Below are 16,646 nucleotides of genomic sequence, written 5' to 3'. Positions count from 1 at the left end.
TTCATGCGATTGCATAACCCTGGAGAGATCCTGTAAAGAGGTTCAAGATGAGTAGGTTGTGTTAACCCACTAATGCCGTAATTCAGGGGTGGGGAACCTCAGGCTCATGGGCCATTCACGGCCCTCGATAACCTTTTATCCGGCCCTTGGGCAGGTTCCAACAGACCGTGATGCTTTGGCTGACAGCTGTATTTTGACAGCCTTGAACCCATTAATTTCTTTTTGCTCTTCGAGCACGCGCACTCAGTGTTCACTACAGAATGCTGAGCTGCGTGCAATGAAAGATTACATACTGACACCAGTGTCAGCGTGAGGACGTACTTTGTGAGCGGAGTTAGCGCATGATTTGTACGGCCCCAAAAGATTTTATCAATATCCAAATGGCCCTTGACAGAAATAAGGTTCCCCACTTCTGCCATAATTGGTGCCTGAAATAACTTTCTAATTTCCGTGGCGGAGTTATTCATATATTGTTTTATTTTTAATCGGTCCCTATTTGTATATCTTCATTTCTGAACATTATTCATGGTTCATTGGAATTTATATTAGGGTATTTTCATACTGAGTTTTTTCTTCATGGTGCTCAAGGGAAATTCCCTCCAGGAGTTTCTGTGTCTTTTTGTTTTTGAGGTTTTAAGAACTGATGCTGTTTTTGAGGAGTATTTGACATGGTCTTGAAAAGCTTTTTTGTTGCCTTTTTTCATATGTATTTTTGAAGCTTTTTGATTTAACAGTCTCAAGTTTAGGGCATTCCACAAGGAATTTACAGTAAAAAAAAAAGTGATGAGATTCTCAAAACCTCATCGGAAAAACTCACAAAAAAACTTGCCTCATCACAGGTACAGCAAAGTGAATTCCCATTGAAATAAACAGGAAAAGTAGTGAAAGCGCATTTGAAGTGCTTTATTTTATGTAGATTTTGGAGTTTCAACACCCACCTAAAAAATTGTATGTGAACATAATTTACTAGCTGCATTCCAACCACTGAAGTCAAAGAACCTGTAAAATGATGTACAATCCATACACCTCTATTATTTATGCATTTCATCTGTATTTCTGTGTGTAATTTGTGAAGTGATACGTTTAAAACACACTAAAGTTGAGGACAGGATTTGCAGTAATATACATATCTGACATGTTTGTTTGCTCTTTGTTTTGTACATGTTTTAGTATAGCAGATAACCCGTCCCAGGACAGTAAGTGTAATAGGAAATGTACCATTTGGCAGTACAGCATTATGATAGACTAATATATGGAGATTTGGGGATAGTAACTTGCGCTGCATTGAATGATAATGCTTTAATTTACAATTATATATTTTTTTTATTCTGCATCTTCATGATCGGAGAGCTATTACATTTTTGTTTGCATAATGTAGATGTATTTTGAAAGTATGAAGTTTATGTGAAAACATGAAGATGCTAAACATTAATACTTCCCCTTTTGGGCGCTTTGTTTTCTGCCACTTCTCAGTGTGTTACTTCCTATTTCTTTGGTAGCATCAAAACGCTGCCAAATCTGCTCTTATAATACCGCAAGTGGATAGGTCACTACTTACTGTCTCAGAGTAATAAACATTTTTTTTTTTAGGAATTCTAGTAACTAATTATTTCATAGATATTGCTAGGTAAATATGCAGATTTCAGTGGAAATAACCATAATGTAAAGAATTTGTGGAGACACAAGGGTCAGTGGGTGCTCTCGTCTGCTGGCCTGGCTGTCTTTTATACTCCTTCCCCGTGAGCAGAGCACTACTCAGACAACACAGCTTGAGGGTACCACACTCTGGTAAGACTTTATTGGATCACCAACAGTCAACAGCATATAGTTCATGCACAGCAAGAATACATGATAGTGCAAGTGATAGAGTCTCACTCTTCCGCTGGCTTGCCAGGGATTAGAACCTCCGTGATTTTGGGGCATCCAGGGCTAATTACATCACTCAGTAGGACCCTGCTTTTGGCCGGCACGCACTGAGAGGAGGTAGTGGCAAGCTTAGGAAACTGACCAGGCACAAGGAGGTACAGTGGGGAAGAAAAGTATTTGATACACTTCTGATTTTGCAAGTTTTTCCTCCTACAAAAAATAGAGGTCTGTAATTTTTAAGTACACTTCAACTGTGAGAGACAGAATCTAAAAATAAAAAAAAACAGAAAATCACATTATATGATTTTTAAATAATTAAATAGCATTTTATTGCATGAAATAAGTATTTGATCACCTGCCAACCAGCAAGAATTCTGACTCTTAAAGACCTGTAAGTTTTTCTTTAAGAACTCTGAACTCATTCCCTTTATTAATTGTACCTGCTTGTATAAAAGGGACCTGTCCACGCACTCAATCAATCACACTCTGACCAGGACACCAGTGAGAAAATTGTAGACCTGCACAAGGCTTGGATGGATGAGAAGGCAACAACTGTTGACACAATTATTAGAAAATGGAAGAAACACAAGATGACTGTCAATCTTCCTTGGTCTTGGGCTCCATGCAAGATCTCGCCTCGTGGGGTAGGGATGATTCTGAGAAAGGTCAAGAATCAGCCCAGAACAACATGGGAGGGCCTGGTTAATTACCTGCAGAGAACTGCATTGTTAGTAACACACTATGCCATCATGGATTAAAATCCTGCAGGCCAAGCAAGGTCCTCCATTAGACCAGTGGAAATCTGTGCTTTGGTCTGATGAGTCCAAATTTGAGATATCTGGTTCCAACCACCGTGTCTTTGTGCGATGCAGAAAAGGTGAACGGATGGACTCTACATGCCTGGTTCCCACCGTGAAGCATGGAGGTGGAGGTGTGATGGTGTGGGGGTGCTTTGCTGGTGACATTGTATCGGATTTATTCAAAATTGAAGGCATAATGAACCAGCATGTCTACCACAGCTTCTTGCAGCGGCATGCTGTTCCATCCGGTTTGTGTTTAGTTGGACCATCATTTATTTTTCAACAGGACAATGACCCCAAACACACCTCCAGGCTATGTAAGGGCTATTTGAATAAGAAGGAGAGTGATGGGGTGCTACGCCAGATGACCTGACCTTCACAGTCACCAGACCTGAACCCAATTGAGATGGTTTGGGGTGAACTGGACCGCAGAGTGAAAACAAAAGGGCCAACAAGTGCTAGTCATCTCCGGGAACTCCTTCAAGATTGTTGGAAGACCATTTCCGGTGACTACCTCTTGAAGCTCATCAAGAGAATGCCAAGAGTGTGCAAAGCAGTCATCAAAGCAAAAGGTGGCTACTTTGAAAAACCTAGAATATAAGACATATTTCCAGTTGTTTCACACTTTTTTGTTAAGTATATAATTCCACATGTGTTAATTCATAGTTTTGATGCCTTCAGTGTGAATTTACAGTTTTCATAGTCATGAAAATACAGAAAAATCTTTAAATGAGAAGGTGTGTCCAAACTTTTGGTCTGTACTGTATGTAGCACATATTTTGTAGGTACCTGCCTGAAATCAGCTGGGCAAGGAGCTTGGCAAGCTGGAAAGCCCCCAAGACAAATGTTAGGATTTGTTTCAGCTTTGTATTAGTATGCTTTGGGGTAGTGTGGTGCCACCTGCATTTTTCCTTACTGCAGTTTTATGAAAATTAATATTTAAAAATGTATTTTGTGATAACATCGTGGATGTGTGGTTTGTTTGGCTATTTTCTTGCTGAAGGGGGCAAGTTTACCTTTCAAAAGGTGTATCATTTGTGTGTGGGTGCAGTATGAACGGAGATACAAAGGAAGCATAGAAAAAGAGTGTTTTGAAATAATATGCAAATTGCCTCTTCTGAGAAAAAGAGGACTTAAACTCTATAGCGCCACCTATTGGAAGTAGCTACTTCCAATAGGTGGCGCTATAGAGTTTAAGTCCTCTTTTTCTCAGAAGAGGCAATTTGCATATTTAATTTCCCAGAGGAGCGTTGCATGGCGAATAAGCCTCCTTACCTTGACAAGCCAGAGATGGTATGTCACTCTCCACAAGGAGAAACAATACCCCTTAGACCCCAGTCCAGAGCCTCTCACCTAGCCAAATCAGTTCTCATGCTTCGCACTGACGAGGGCCAACAGCCCGAAACACCGTGTCTGCGAATTGAGATACTGATTTGGCTTTAATCCTAAGTCACATTGCACGACTCGTTAAAGAGTTGATTGTGACTTGTAGGATCGCTACTTCCAATAGGTGGCGCTATAGAGTTTAAGTCCTCTTTTCTCAGAAGAGGCAATTTGCATATTTAATTTCCCAGAGGAGCGTTGCATGGCAAATAAGCCTCCTTACCTTGACAAGCCAGAGATGGTATGTCACTCTCCACAAGGAGAAACGATACCCCTTGAAATAATATAGAAGGGTAAGAAAATAAATAATAAATAACAGCAAGAAGCCAGAAGATAGCATGCAGTTTCTAGTCCATATATGCGCTGAATAAATAAATAAGGTAAAGTGAAAATGCAGATAGAGGTAGATAAGATTTTTTTAAATAGTTATTACCCAAGAATACGTGTGTGACTGGGTCCCCTTCGCACGTTTTGGCGCTTGCCTTCTTTCAGGGGGTGGAATAAAAAATATAAAAGTTCAAATCACCCCCCCTTTGACCCCATTCAAAATAAAACAATAAAAAAATCAAATAAACACATATTTGGTATTGACGCGTTCAGAATAGCCCGGTCTGTCAATGTATAAAAAATTAACCTGATCGCTAAATGGCGTAATGGGGAAAAAAGGTAAAAATGCCAGAATTACATTTTTTTTGGTCGCCGCAACATTGCATTAAAATGCAAGAACATTCAATCAAAAGATCATATCTGCACAAATATGGTATCATTAAAAATGACAGTTTGGCACACAAAAAATAAGCCCTCACTCGACCTGAGATCACAAAAAATGGCTATGCTACGGGTCTCGGAAAATTACGCAATTTTCCTTTTTTTTTTAACAAACTTTTGATTTTTTTCCACCACTTAAATAAAAAAAAACCTAGACATGTTTGGTGTCTATGAACTTGTAATGACCTAGAGAATCATAATGGCGAGTCAGTTTTAACATTTGTGGACTTCCACTTTTTTTTGCATTTCGCTGCACTTGAAATTTTTTTTTTCCGTTTTTTGAGTACACAATATGGTAAAACCAATGGTGTCTTTCAGAAGTACAAATCGTCATGCAAAAAACAAGCCCTCACATGGCCATATTTACGGAAAAAAAAAGAAGTTATGGCTCTGGGAAGAAGGGAAGCGTAAAACAGAAACGCAAAAGCGAAAAAGGGCTCCGTCCTGAAGAGGCTAATAAAGACAGTAGAACACAATTTTGATATTGTCTACATTTTCAATTTAATAAGCATAGGTTTGTTGAAATGGCAGTGACTAAATAGTGACAGCAAAGAAGGCAAAGCCTTAATTAAAGTAATAATTTTACGTATTTGACCTCCAGATCACCTCAAGGAATTTCAAAATCCAAACACTGTACATTGTACCATTTGTTAATAGTAATAATTGTTCTACATTAAGGAAAGACAATTGAGTATTCAAAGGGTATACTTTTGGCAAAGATATCAAGCAAACTGGGCTTTGTCAAGACAGGCTGCATTCAGTTAGGAAATAAGGCCGATTGGGCAAGATTTTGCCTTTCTTCATGCAGTAATTATATATTGTTACAGTTCAGAGAAGGTCAAGTCATAGTTTTAGGTAAATAATTCCTGTAATAACTCTGTGAGCCAGTTCTTTGTGCATTGCATGTGCAAATGAAACTTCTGTGCTATAGAAAATATTTCTTGCAGTTCTTATATTCTACTTATGCTATTTATTTTCTGTCTTTTCTCGGTTATATTGTTTTATGGTCAGAGCAAGGTATAGATTGGATTTTCTTGAAGAACTACAACTATTCCATTTTGTGTCCTAGACATGCCCTTAAATCAGGGCAGGGTCATATCTGTAAGGGTATGTGTGCATGACTTCTTTCTTAGGTGGAGTCCACCGGGAACCATCCTGAAAAGAGCTAAAAAAAACAAGGAACGTATGGACTCCAATGTGAAAATGAGTTGCTGTTGATTTGTTCTGTCTGTTATCAATTCTTTAAACAAGTTGTCAACTACTTGGACAACTTCTTCTCATACTCCTCGCTTGGCCCTGATGAAATAATACAGCTTGTACTCCCCTCCTGTGCTGGCGGCATTCACTGTCCCGCGGCTCCCTTGCTGCTGTTGTGACATGTTATGCCGGCGCCCAGTCAGCACTGGCATCACTGTACCCACCTCATGTCGATTTGAGCGGAAGAGAAAGTCCGACATCAGCTGCAGCCCGGACTTCCTCTTCATGTTCAGTTTGTCCAAAGGGGGAAACAGTGACCCCAGTGATGATTGGACACCGGGGTCACAACAGCGGCACAAGAGCCCCATATCCGCGAGTGCCGACTCTGTGGGAATGGTGCCGGCACGGGAGGTGAATAGAGGCTTTATTACTTTACGGGGGCCAAACATTTGACTCAAGAAGGGGTTGTCCTAGTAGTGGATATCCCCTTTAAACTTCTTCAGTCTTTGAAAGTCATGAAATGGCTAAAACAAGTGACCTGTCCATTCGTCTGATACCATTATTTTTATATGGAGTTTAAAAGTATGCTGCTGGCGAAGTATTTGTAAAATACGTCCACAAAATGTCAAATGTCAAGTATGTTCAGCTTCAAAAACGATGCGGGTACTCTGGCATCTAAAAGACATCACGTGCACATACCCTTATAGAGTAGCCCATAGTCATTATTGCTAAAAAAGAATATGCCCCCTACGCTCTTCTCTGATTGGGGGCAGGTCGAAACATAAATTCCTTGGTGCCCTATGGACTTTGCACAGTGCCAACTGAAATCAATAAACTTACCATACACTGTAAATAATACAGTCCCCATACCCATGGAAATAAATAATTACATATTTAGTGACTCCTGCAATAAACATATACTAAATGCAGTGTCCCCTGAAATAACAATTATAGTCACTACTCTCCCAAAAAACTAATACGATATATGTGGCCTCTAAAAAAATATTATAGTATTCTGCACATTGTAACCTCTGAAATAAAAAAAAACATACAGTGCTTAAAGAAGCCCTACTCTTCCCATCAAATTTTTTTATCCTCTTAATATATTGCACTCATCATATTATATAGCACTGTGTACTTACAATTGCCATTTTGTCTTTCTACCCAGATAATTCTTCTTTTTTCTCTGCTCTATGTAGAAAAAAAGGTAATCTCTTGTCCCTTCATTAATCATTCCCCTCTTCAACTTCTGACTCAGCTGCTCCTCCTCCATCCCGCCACGGACTTTTTCAGTGACACAGGGTAAATTGACCTCCTGTTTATACATAGCGTTTAGAAGGATTCATCTAGTCTGTTCTTAATCACATGATGTCATAGACCTAATGGGAAAGAGAAGGATTATCTGGGTAGAAAGGCAAAATGAGCAATTGTAAGTACACAGTGCTATATAATATGATGACAGCAATATATTAAGAGGATAAACATTTTAATGGAGTGCTTCTTTTAAAACAAACAAATAAATACATATGAGTAAAAGATACCCACTCCTGCTACTAAGCTATCATCTAATCTAGGCCACTTCTGGCCAGTCCTGGCTCAAGCAGTACGATGCAATGATGTCATCACATCGCACAGCTAATACAGTGGTTTGCAGGTCGTGGAAATGTCTACTCCCCTGTCTCTTATAAATGTGCCCCTGCTGTGTACTGTGTAATGGCTGTGTCTGACCGTACAGGAACATGGTCTGATCATATTATAGCTCCTGAGAGTATGCAGACAGTACAGCATGAGATCCCAGCTGATTTTTTTTCTGTGAGGTAAAACATTGCTTAAAAATAGGCAGTGAAATGTTTTACCTCACAGACAGAATCAGCTGTGATCTCCTGCTCCCCTGTCTGTATACTCTCTTTTGTGTCATCCCCTGCCCAGCAGCTGTGGTATGATCAGACCATTTCCCTGTACAGTCAGACACGGCCATTACACAGTACACATCAGGAGACATTTATAAGATTATCTCAGCACAGGAACACCGTTTTTTAAAATGAATCCAATTGTGAAACTTATTTTTATTACAAGATCTATAAATTAAAATGTACTTTGTTCATGGTAAAACCCCTTTAACTACAAGTCGGGGTCTAACCTACTAATTAAATCAATGTGAAGCAGAAAATTACAGCTCTCTTGTCCCAGTGATGGTGTACTCACAGGGGCTGGCCAGTTTTCTGGATTTCGCAGTAGCTGGCAGCACTAGGGACTGACTCATAGAGGCAGGCCATCTCTCCTCTCCTGTGCAGGCACAGCACAGTGCTTATTTGTGCCGATACAGAAAGACGAGGGTAAGGAGCGGATTACTGATTTAAAGGCCTACTGCTTAGGCCAGATTTATCAGATGTGAAGCTTGCCCTGATCTAAATGCTTTCCTATTGACAGTATAGGCACTCGGCATTCATGGCTTTTACCTCGCTCTAGCAAACTTTGCCTATACTCCTGGCATGTAGATGAGCCCTCAATGCCAGACATACTGGTTGAATATCCCCTTCTCCATCATTACTGCATATCTAAGCATTGATGTTCATGACCCAAGGTAGTGTAATCATATTGGTTGTTAGAGTCTGTGCACATTTTTAATGTTTAACCCATTCATTATACATGTTCAATAGGGAGAATCTCTTTGACTGCATTGTAATATCTTTCGACTGGGGTTTTGTTTCCTTCCTATGCCCAGACCCCATAATGAAAAGCCCCAATAAGAATAAAATGCTATTTATGCCAAACTAATGTTTTCTTCACTTCTCTTATCAAACTGCTGTCATCAACTCGATAAGACATGATAGAGATAGGATCTTTGAAGTTGTGGGTGGTGATGACTGTGCACCATCAAAACTGATGTGGAAAGTTTTGCTGAACTTACCCAAACAACAATTTTTGCAATGCGATAAGAAATGTATAAGTTTTAAGGCCGTTATTCTTGCACTATTTTCTGTATTAGAGTCAGGGGCAGTTACAGACAGAAGATGGCCCCGGGCAAGAACAATAAATGGGCCCTCTGCCATCCAGGAGAGATCATAATGCACAATGCCACCTGACTTGGAGGTGGTAGTGGCCCCCTTACCTCTGGCTTCTGGTTGAGCCTATAGTATGTGTTGGAGTATTTTCATCTTTGTAGAGTTGTTCTATGGCTATTTTCCGTTTTGTCTTCTTTATGGTCCATCTTGTGATACAACACCAAAATGATTGATCACACTTTGAATGTTGTCCTTTTTTATTCTAATGATCATAGATCAGAAGAAGTCCACACAAGATGGCTACATCCTTATGGCCAATACACAAGCAGAAATGGAAGAATGGGTGAAAGCTATCAAAAGAGCGTCTGGGTTCCCATCAGGAGGTAACAAAGCACCATAAAATCTCAATAACTAAACATTTTTTGGTATTTGGGAAATGGATAAACATGTCTACCTAATTTTGTATTTCGGAACAGATCTGTTCATCATAAGCGCAGTTAACTCAAGTCTGGTTTCCAACTATAGACATTTATGTCAGAAATGTGGTTGATTAAATGTAATTAATTTCCATTAGGGCTTGTTAGGACTAGAATATAACGGTCCCTGTGCTTTCCGTATCCGAAACTGACAGCATCCGTATCGCACACTGACCGATTCAAGTCAATGTGGTCCGGTTGTCTGAATCGAGTCTTAATAAAATACACCCTGCTATTTCCAAATCTTTACTGTGTTGATAAATGTTATGCCACATCTCTACTAGTACTAGAGGGCCCTCATTTGCAGAGTCAGACATTTCTGATGTATACATTTACAATCCTATAAATGTTTATAGTGAGTGATCTTTATCCTTTCCTACTATACCATTTACTTAAAAAAATATGTTGAGGGTGTGATCAAGTGTCACTTACTAATATATAAGTATTACAGGTTCTCCTCCTGCTCTTGTTAGTACCGCCTCCTCACGGTCAACACAGTTCTCCTGTCTACACAATGGTGACCAGACCTGTCCATCAGACTCCAATGGAGAAACACTGCACTTGGGATAGCTGTTTTTCCATTAGAGGAGGCCATGGACAGTTTTGGTCAGATGCCCCTCTATCGTCGGACATTCTGTGCACAGGAGCTCTGTGCAGTCTGTGAGGAGGCTGCGCTAACCAGAGTGGGACTGTAATACTTATACATTAGGAAGTGACATAACATCATGTCCAATAATGATGAACGTATTGACCCCGATTCATGAAAGCAACTTATGTCATAATTCTGCAATAAATCACTTTGGAAAGACGTGAAATGTTTGCGCAACTGGGAGTCATTCAAAAATTTAGCGACTTGTCGGTTTCACGTCAATTTCTCAGAGCTCTACCAAAATGGGTGGCTCTGGAGTGTGACGAGGGCATGACGGGGTACAATGCCACATGTTGTCTAATTCATGATGAGCTGTGGCGTTTCATACACTAGTAATCTTACTCCAATCGGTGACTAGAGTGCACTAGGTCGCACACCACTCTTCAAACGCTCCAGATTAATTAAGAGGCGTGTGCCTCCTAGTGAACAAAGAGCGCCTGACTTTCACATGCTGATCTCGATGAATTGGGGCCTAAGATTACAGCCTGCTTTAAGGGCCGCTTCACTTTCCCCTCCTTTGGAAAAATCAGATATCAGGAGGAAGTGAGAGAGAAGCCGCAGCTCTCATTTCCGCCAGATGTCAGTTACGTCCAAAGGACTAATGATTGGCCAGAGGGATCATGTTACATAACAATGTCACATGAGCCCTCCCTGGGAGAGCAGGTGCCAACACTACGGGAATGCCGCAGCAACAGAGATGAGTATAGCTGTTATTATTCTAAAAGAGAGAACATGGTGATTGAGAAGGAATTGTCTGAGAAGTGGACAGCCCCTTTAAGAATATAATGAACAGGCGTTAACAGGCTATTTTCTTAACCCCTTAGGCTGGGTTCACACTGCGTTGTGTGAACCCGTTTAACGGACTACGTTACACCGCGGCATAACACGGTGTAACGTAGTCCGTTAATGCCGCCATTACTTGCAATGGCGAACGCATCGCTAGCGCACGCCCACAATGGGCGTGCGCTAGCAATGTGCCGTCATTGAGTGACGGACCCGAGACGCGGGCTGCAGCGTTTCCGGGTCCGTCACTGCTAGCGCAGATGGAGATAGCAGATGCTCCATCTGCGTCAGCGCAGTGCCAAAGTTGGCACTTACGTTAGTGCAGTCCGTTTAACGGATTTGTTGAACGGACTGCACAACACAAGTGTGAACCTAGCCTTAACGTCCGCTGATAAAATGGCACTCGTTGAGAGGCCTAATTCCCTCATCGCCGTTTTATAATGGCAATCGGGAATAAGAGTACAGCGCCGCCGTACATGACAGCTGACACCCTGCGGTATTTGTAACCGATCGGGGCTGATAAACCCCAGAAATACTGCTGTCAATCATGACAGCGGTATTTAATTGGTTGCAAGGGGGTTATAAGACTCCGTTGTAACCATCGGATACCCACAATGAGAATCGTGGGTTCTGATGGTTACCATGGTACCCTGACGTCTTGTGATGATCACAGGGTACGGTGGCCAGCGACATCCCTCTTATAAGCTGGATCTCACATGCCCAGTCGGTGAGAAACTGACAGTCCCATGCATTGCAGTACATGAGTGCTGCATTGCATGAGACAAGTGATCAAAGTAAAAATTATACATGTACCACAATGGGACTAAGTAAAAAAAAAGTTAAATAAAATGTAAAAAAAAACTCCCGCATACATCACAAAAAGCCATTTTGCCACTCAAAATGCAGCACTTGTGTTAAAACATAAATAAACAAAAAAGTACACCTAATTTATATTGCCGTGTCCAGAGCAACCCGCTCTGGACACTGGCGCATTATTTATTACGTATGGTGAACGTCGTAAAAAAAGAAGCCAAAAATGTCACTTTTTTCTCATACTGACTCACAAAAAAGTGAAGAAAAAGCGATCAAAAGGTTGTAAGTAAAGAAAAATTGCATAAATGAAAATACCAAACTGTCCTGTAAGAAACAAGCCCTAACATGGCTTATTCGGAAAAAAATAAAAAAAGCTACAGCTCTCAGAATATGGCGATGAAAAAAACTAATTTATTTTTGAAAAATATTGCTTTTAGTGTGTAAAAATAGCAAAGCATAAAAAAATAAAAATCTGGGAACGCTGTAGTCGTACTGACCTGACGAACAATTAAGACTGAGCACTTTTACCACATGGTGAAGAGCGGGAAAAAAATAAAATAAAATAACTGAATTGCTGGTTTATGTGCATTCTGCGTCTGAAAAATCTGAATAAAAAGCAATGAAAAATTGTTATATACCTCAAAATGCCACCATAAAAGTATGCGACTCATACCGAAAAAAATAAACCCTCATACAGCTCTGTTCGCCAAAAGATAAAAAACAGCTCTCAGAATATACTGACGAAAAAAATAACTTTTTAACACAAGCATTTTTACTGTGTGATACCAGCAAAACTTAAAAAAACCCTATCTAAATCTTGTATCTCTGTAATTGTACCGACCCGACGGATAAATTGTTCTTATCACTTTTACCACATGGTTAACGGTGCAAAAAAAAAGCAATAATTGAATTGATGGTTTTTGCTCATTCTGTATCTCAAAAAGCAGAATAAAAAGCGATCAAAAAATATTATGTGCCCCAAAATGGTACCAAAGAAGTCTGCAGCTCATCCTACAAAAAATAAGCCTCAAACAGCTGTGTTCGCCCAAAAAAAGTTACAGCTCTTAGAATATAGCGACAAAAAAAATGATTTTGATAAAAAAGCACTTTTACTGCATTCTTGCAAAAAAACATAAAAAAAGATATAAATCTGGTATCGATGTAATTGCACCAACCAGAAGAATAAATCTATCTTATCACTTATACCGCACAGTGAACCCCGCAAAAATAATATGAAGAACTATTCTTGTACCGCTGTCTACTTGTTCATTCTACCTCCCAAAAATACAAGGCACAATATTTGGGGGTGCTAAAATATATGGTACTCTACACTTTATGGGGGCACATTGTATAAGTACTAAACTGGCATATTTGCTAGAAAAAATGCCTAATACGGATGTTACAAAATAGCAGCCATAGATGAATTACTTGAGAAGTGCAATTTCTACAGTGGGTTACGCCTGGCATTTTTCTGTTGTTCTGGCACCTTCAGGGTTTTTCAAATGTCGCTCGTAAGCTATTCTAGCACAATCTGTGCTCCAAAAACTAAATTGACCTCTTTCATTCTCAGCCCTGACATGTGGTCTAGCAGTAATTTCTGATGACATATGGGGCATCACCGTGTTTGGGAGACGTCGTGTAAGAAATCATGGGGTCCAGTTTCACCTATTAACCCTTGTGTACATGACAAATTTGCAGCAAATACAAATATTACATTTTTTCCACGCAGAAATGCTGCAGTTCTGCAAAGTGATTTACAGTACAATGTAAATCAATAGAAAAAAAAGGCTGTGCTAATGGTGCGGAAAAATACGCATTAAATCCGCTGCGGATCAAAAGAAGTAGCATGCTACTTCCTTTGTGCGGAACTGCAGTGTTTCTGACCCCTTCCATTATAGAAATCCGCAGGGGTAAAAAACGCAGAAAATCCGCTCAAAATCCGCATCAATTCCGCAACAAAAATGCACAAAATCCGCATAAAATCCACGGCAAATCCGCACCTGCATTTTCTGCCAGGAGATGCAGATTTTGTTATAAAATTCTGTAAGTCACTTATGGGTTCAAAATACTCAGTAGACCTCTAGATGAATACCTTAGGCAGAGATGTTTCCAATATGGGGTCACATTGTGGGGTGGTTTCTGCTGTACTGGCATCTCAGGGGCTCATCTAATGGAGACCACAATTTATTCAAATGAAATCTGCATTCTAAAAGCCAAGTAGCGCTCCTTCCCATCCGATCGCTGCCGTGTGCTCAAACAGTAGAATGCAACCACATATGGGGTACTGGTACATTCGGGAGAAATTGCATAACAAATTGTGGGGTCTAATTTCTTCCATTACCCATAGCGTAAATTATAAATTTGGTTCTAAAACAGTATTTTAGTGGAAAAAAATTCATTTTTTGATCTCACATCTAAATGTTATTAAGTTTCCAAAATGGGGTCACTTGTATGGGGTTTTTGTTTTCGCATGTCAGGAGGTTTTCCAAATATCACAATCTATTCCAGACAAATGGCACTTTTTTTTTGTTTGCTAGCCCTGCCATGTGCCCAAACACACGTTTTTGACCACATATGAGGAAACCTCGCATTCAGGAGAATTTGCGTAACAAATTATGGAGTCCATTTTCACCTATTATCCATTGTTAAACTTACAAATTTGGGGCTAAAACTAAATTTTTGTAAAAAAAACTGAAAAGATTCAAAAAGACAATCTAATGTTAGAAAATTCTATGTAATACCTGTGAGTTCAAAATGCTCACTATACCCCTGGAAAAAATCTTTGAGGGGTGTAGTTTCCAAAATGGGGTCACCTGTTGGGCATTTCCACTGTTTAGGCACATCAGGGGCTGGTTAAATGCAACATGACATCCACAGACCATTCCATCAAAGCCTGCGTCCCAAAATGTCACTCCTTGCTTTCTGAGTTCTGCCGTGCACCTAAACAGTAGTTTTCCCCCACATATGGAGTATCGGTGTACTCAGGAAATATTGCACATCAAATTTTGGGGTCTTTTTATCCTGTGTCCCTTGTGAATATAAAAAAAATTCAAGTAAAATGTTTGTGGGAAAATTTTGATTTTTTTTCATTTTCACAGCTCTACGTTATAAACTTCTGTAAAACACTTGGGGGTTCAAGGTGCTCACCACAAATCTAGATACTTTCCTTGAGTGGTCAAGTTTATAAAATGTTGTCATTTGTTGGAGGTTTCCATTATTTAGGCACATCAGGGGCTCTCCAAACACGATATGGCACTCGCTCTCAATTCCAGCCATTTTTGTGTTCAAAAAGTCAAACATTACTCCTTCCCTTCCAAGCTCTGCCGTGCACCCAAACAGTAGTTTAACCCAACAGATGGGATATCAGCATACTTGGGAGAAATTGCACAACAAATTTTAGGGTCCATTTTCTTGTGCTACCCTTGTGAAAATAAAAAAATTGGGTCTAAAGTTACATTTTTGTGAGAAAAATGTATAAAGTTTATTTTTTCCTTCCACATTGCTTTAGTTCCTGTGAAGGGCCTAAAGGGTTAGTAAGCTACTTGAATGTGGTTCAGAGGACTTTGAGGGGTGCAGTGTTTAGAATTGTGTCACTTTAGGTTATGTTTTGTCATATATGCCCCCCAAAGTCACTTCAAATGTGATGTGGTCTGTTGTGAATTCTGTTGTCAAGCTCCCTCCTGTGGTCATGAATGGTACTTCGGCTGGTTCTGTCCATGGACTTCCTCTGGTGGCTGTGGGTGTTTCTGAGTTTCCTTCCACAGGTGACGAGGCTAATTCGTTAGTGGGCTGCTCTATTTAACTCCACTTAGATCTTTGTCCCATGCCAGCTGTCAATGTTGTACTATTGGTCTAGTTCGCTCCTGGATCGTTCTGGTTTCCTGTTTACTCCAGCAGAAGCTACGTTCCTCTTTGCTATTTTCTTGTTTGCTATTTTTTCTGTCCAGCTTGCTATTGTGAATATTGCCTTGCTTGCTGGAAGCTCTGGGACACAGAGGGGCGCCTCCGCACCGTGAGTCGGTGCGGAAGGTTTTTTTTCCCTGCTCACTCTGCGTGGCTTTTTGTAGGTTTTTGTGCTGACCGCAAAGTTACCTTTCCTATCCTCCGTCTGTTCAGTAAGTCGGGCCTCTCTTTGCTAAAATCTATTTCATCTCTGTGTTTGTGATTTTCATCTTAACTCACAGTCATTATATGTGGAAGGCTGCCTTTTCCTTTGGGGAATTTCTCTGAGGCAAGGTAGGCTTTATTTTTCTATCTTTAGGGCTAGCTAGTTCTGAGGCTGTGACGAGTTGCATAGGGAGCATTAGGAGCAATCCACGGCTATTTCTAGTGTGTGTAATAGGATTAGGGATTGCGGTCAGCAGAGTTTCCACTTCCCAGAGCTTGTCCTGTGCTTTTGTAGCTATCAGGTCTTTCCAGGTGCTCTTAACCATCAGGTCCATTGTTGTCCTAAAAACCAGGTCATAACAGTACAGCTGGCCCAAAGTATTAATGCATCTCAATAGAGGGATAAGAGAAGTTCTCAGACCATTTTTTTTCTTTGCAGCGTGTTTTGTCTCTCTTTTCCCCTTTACCTCTGGGTGGTTCAGGACACAGGTGTAGACATGGACATTCAAGGTCTGTCCTCTTTGATGGATAATCTCACTATAAGTGTACAAAACATTCAAGATTTTGTGGTTCAGAATCCGATGTCAGAGCCTAGGATTCCAATTCCTGATTTGTTTTTTGGTGATAGATCTAAGTTCTTGAATTTCAAAAATAATTGTAAATTATTTCTTGCCTTGAAACCTCACTCCTCAGGTGATCCTGTTCAACAAGTAAGGATCATTATTTCTTTGTTACGTGGCGACCCTCAAGACTGGGCATTTTCCCTTGCGCCAGGAGATCCGGCATTGCGTGATGTTGA

General features: G+C 40.3%; 1 protein-coding gene across 1 annotated transcript in view; it reads left to right on the top strand.

The window, feature by feature from the left end:
* The window catches only part of ARHGAP25 (Rho GTPase activating protein 25), a 156,603-nt gene that overhangs the window by 93,937 nt on the left and 46,020 nt on the right, over positions 1–16,646 (top strand). Inside the window, exon 4 of the mRNA XM_069766574.1 lies at positions 9,295–9,402. Coding sequence (XP_069622675.1) covers positions 9,295–9,402 — 108 coding nt within the window. The remainder of the gene's footprint in view (positions 1–9,294; positions 9,403–16,646) is intronic.

The sequence above is a fragment of the Ranitomeya imitator genome, chromosome 4 (assembly GCF_032444005.1).
Source record: "Ranitomeya imitator isolate aRanImi1 chromosome 4, aRanImi1.pri, whole genome shotgun sequence".
NCBI classification, from domain to species: domain Eukaryota; kingdom Metazoa; phylum Chordata; class Amphibia; order Anura; family Dendrobatidae; genus Ranitomeya; species Ranitomeya imitator.
This window is presented reverse-complemented; position numbering and strand designations above follow the sequence as displayed.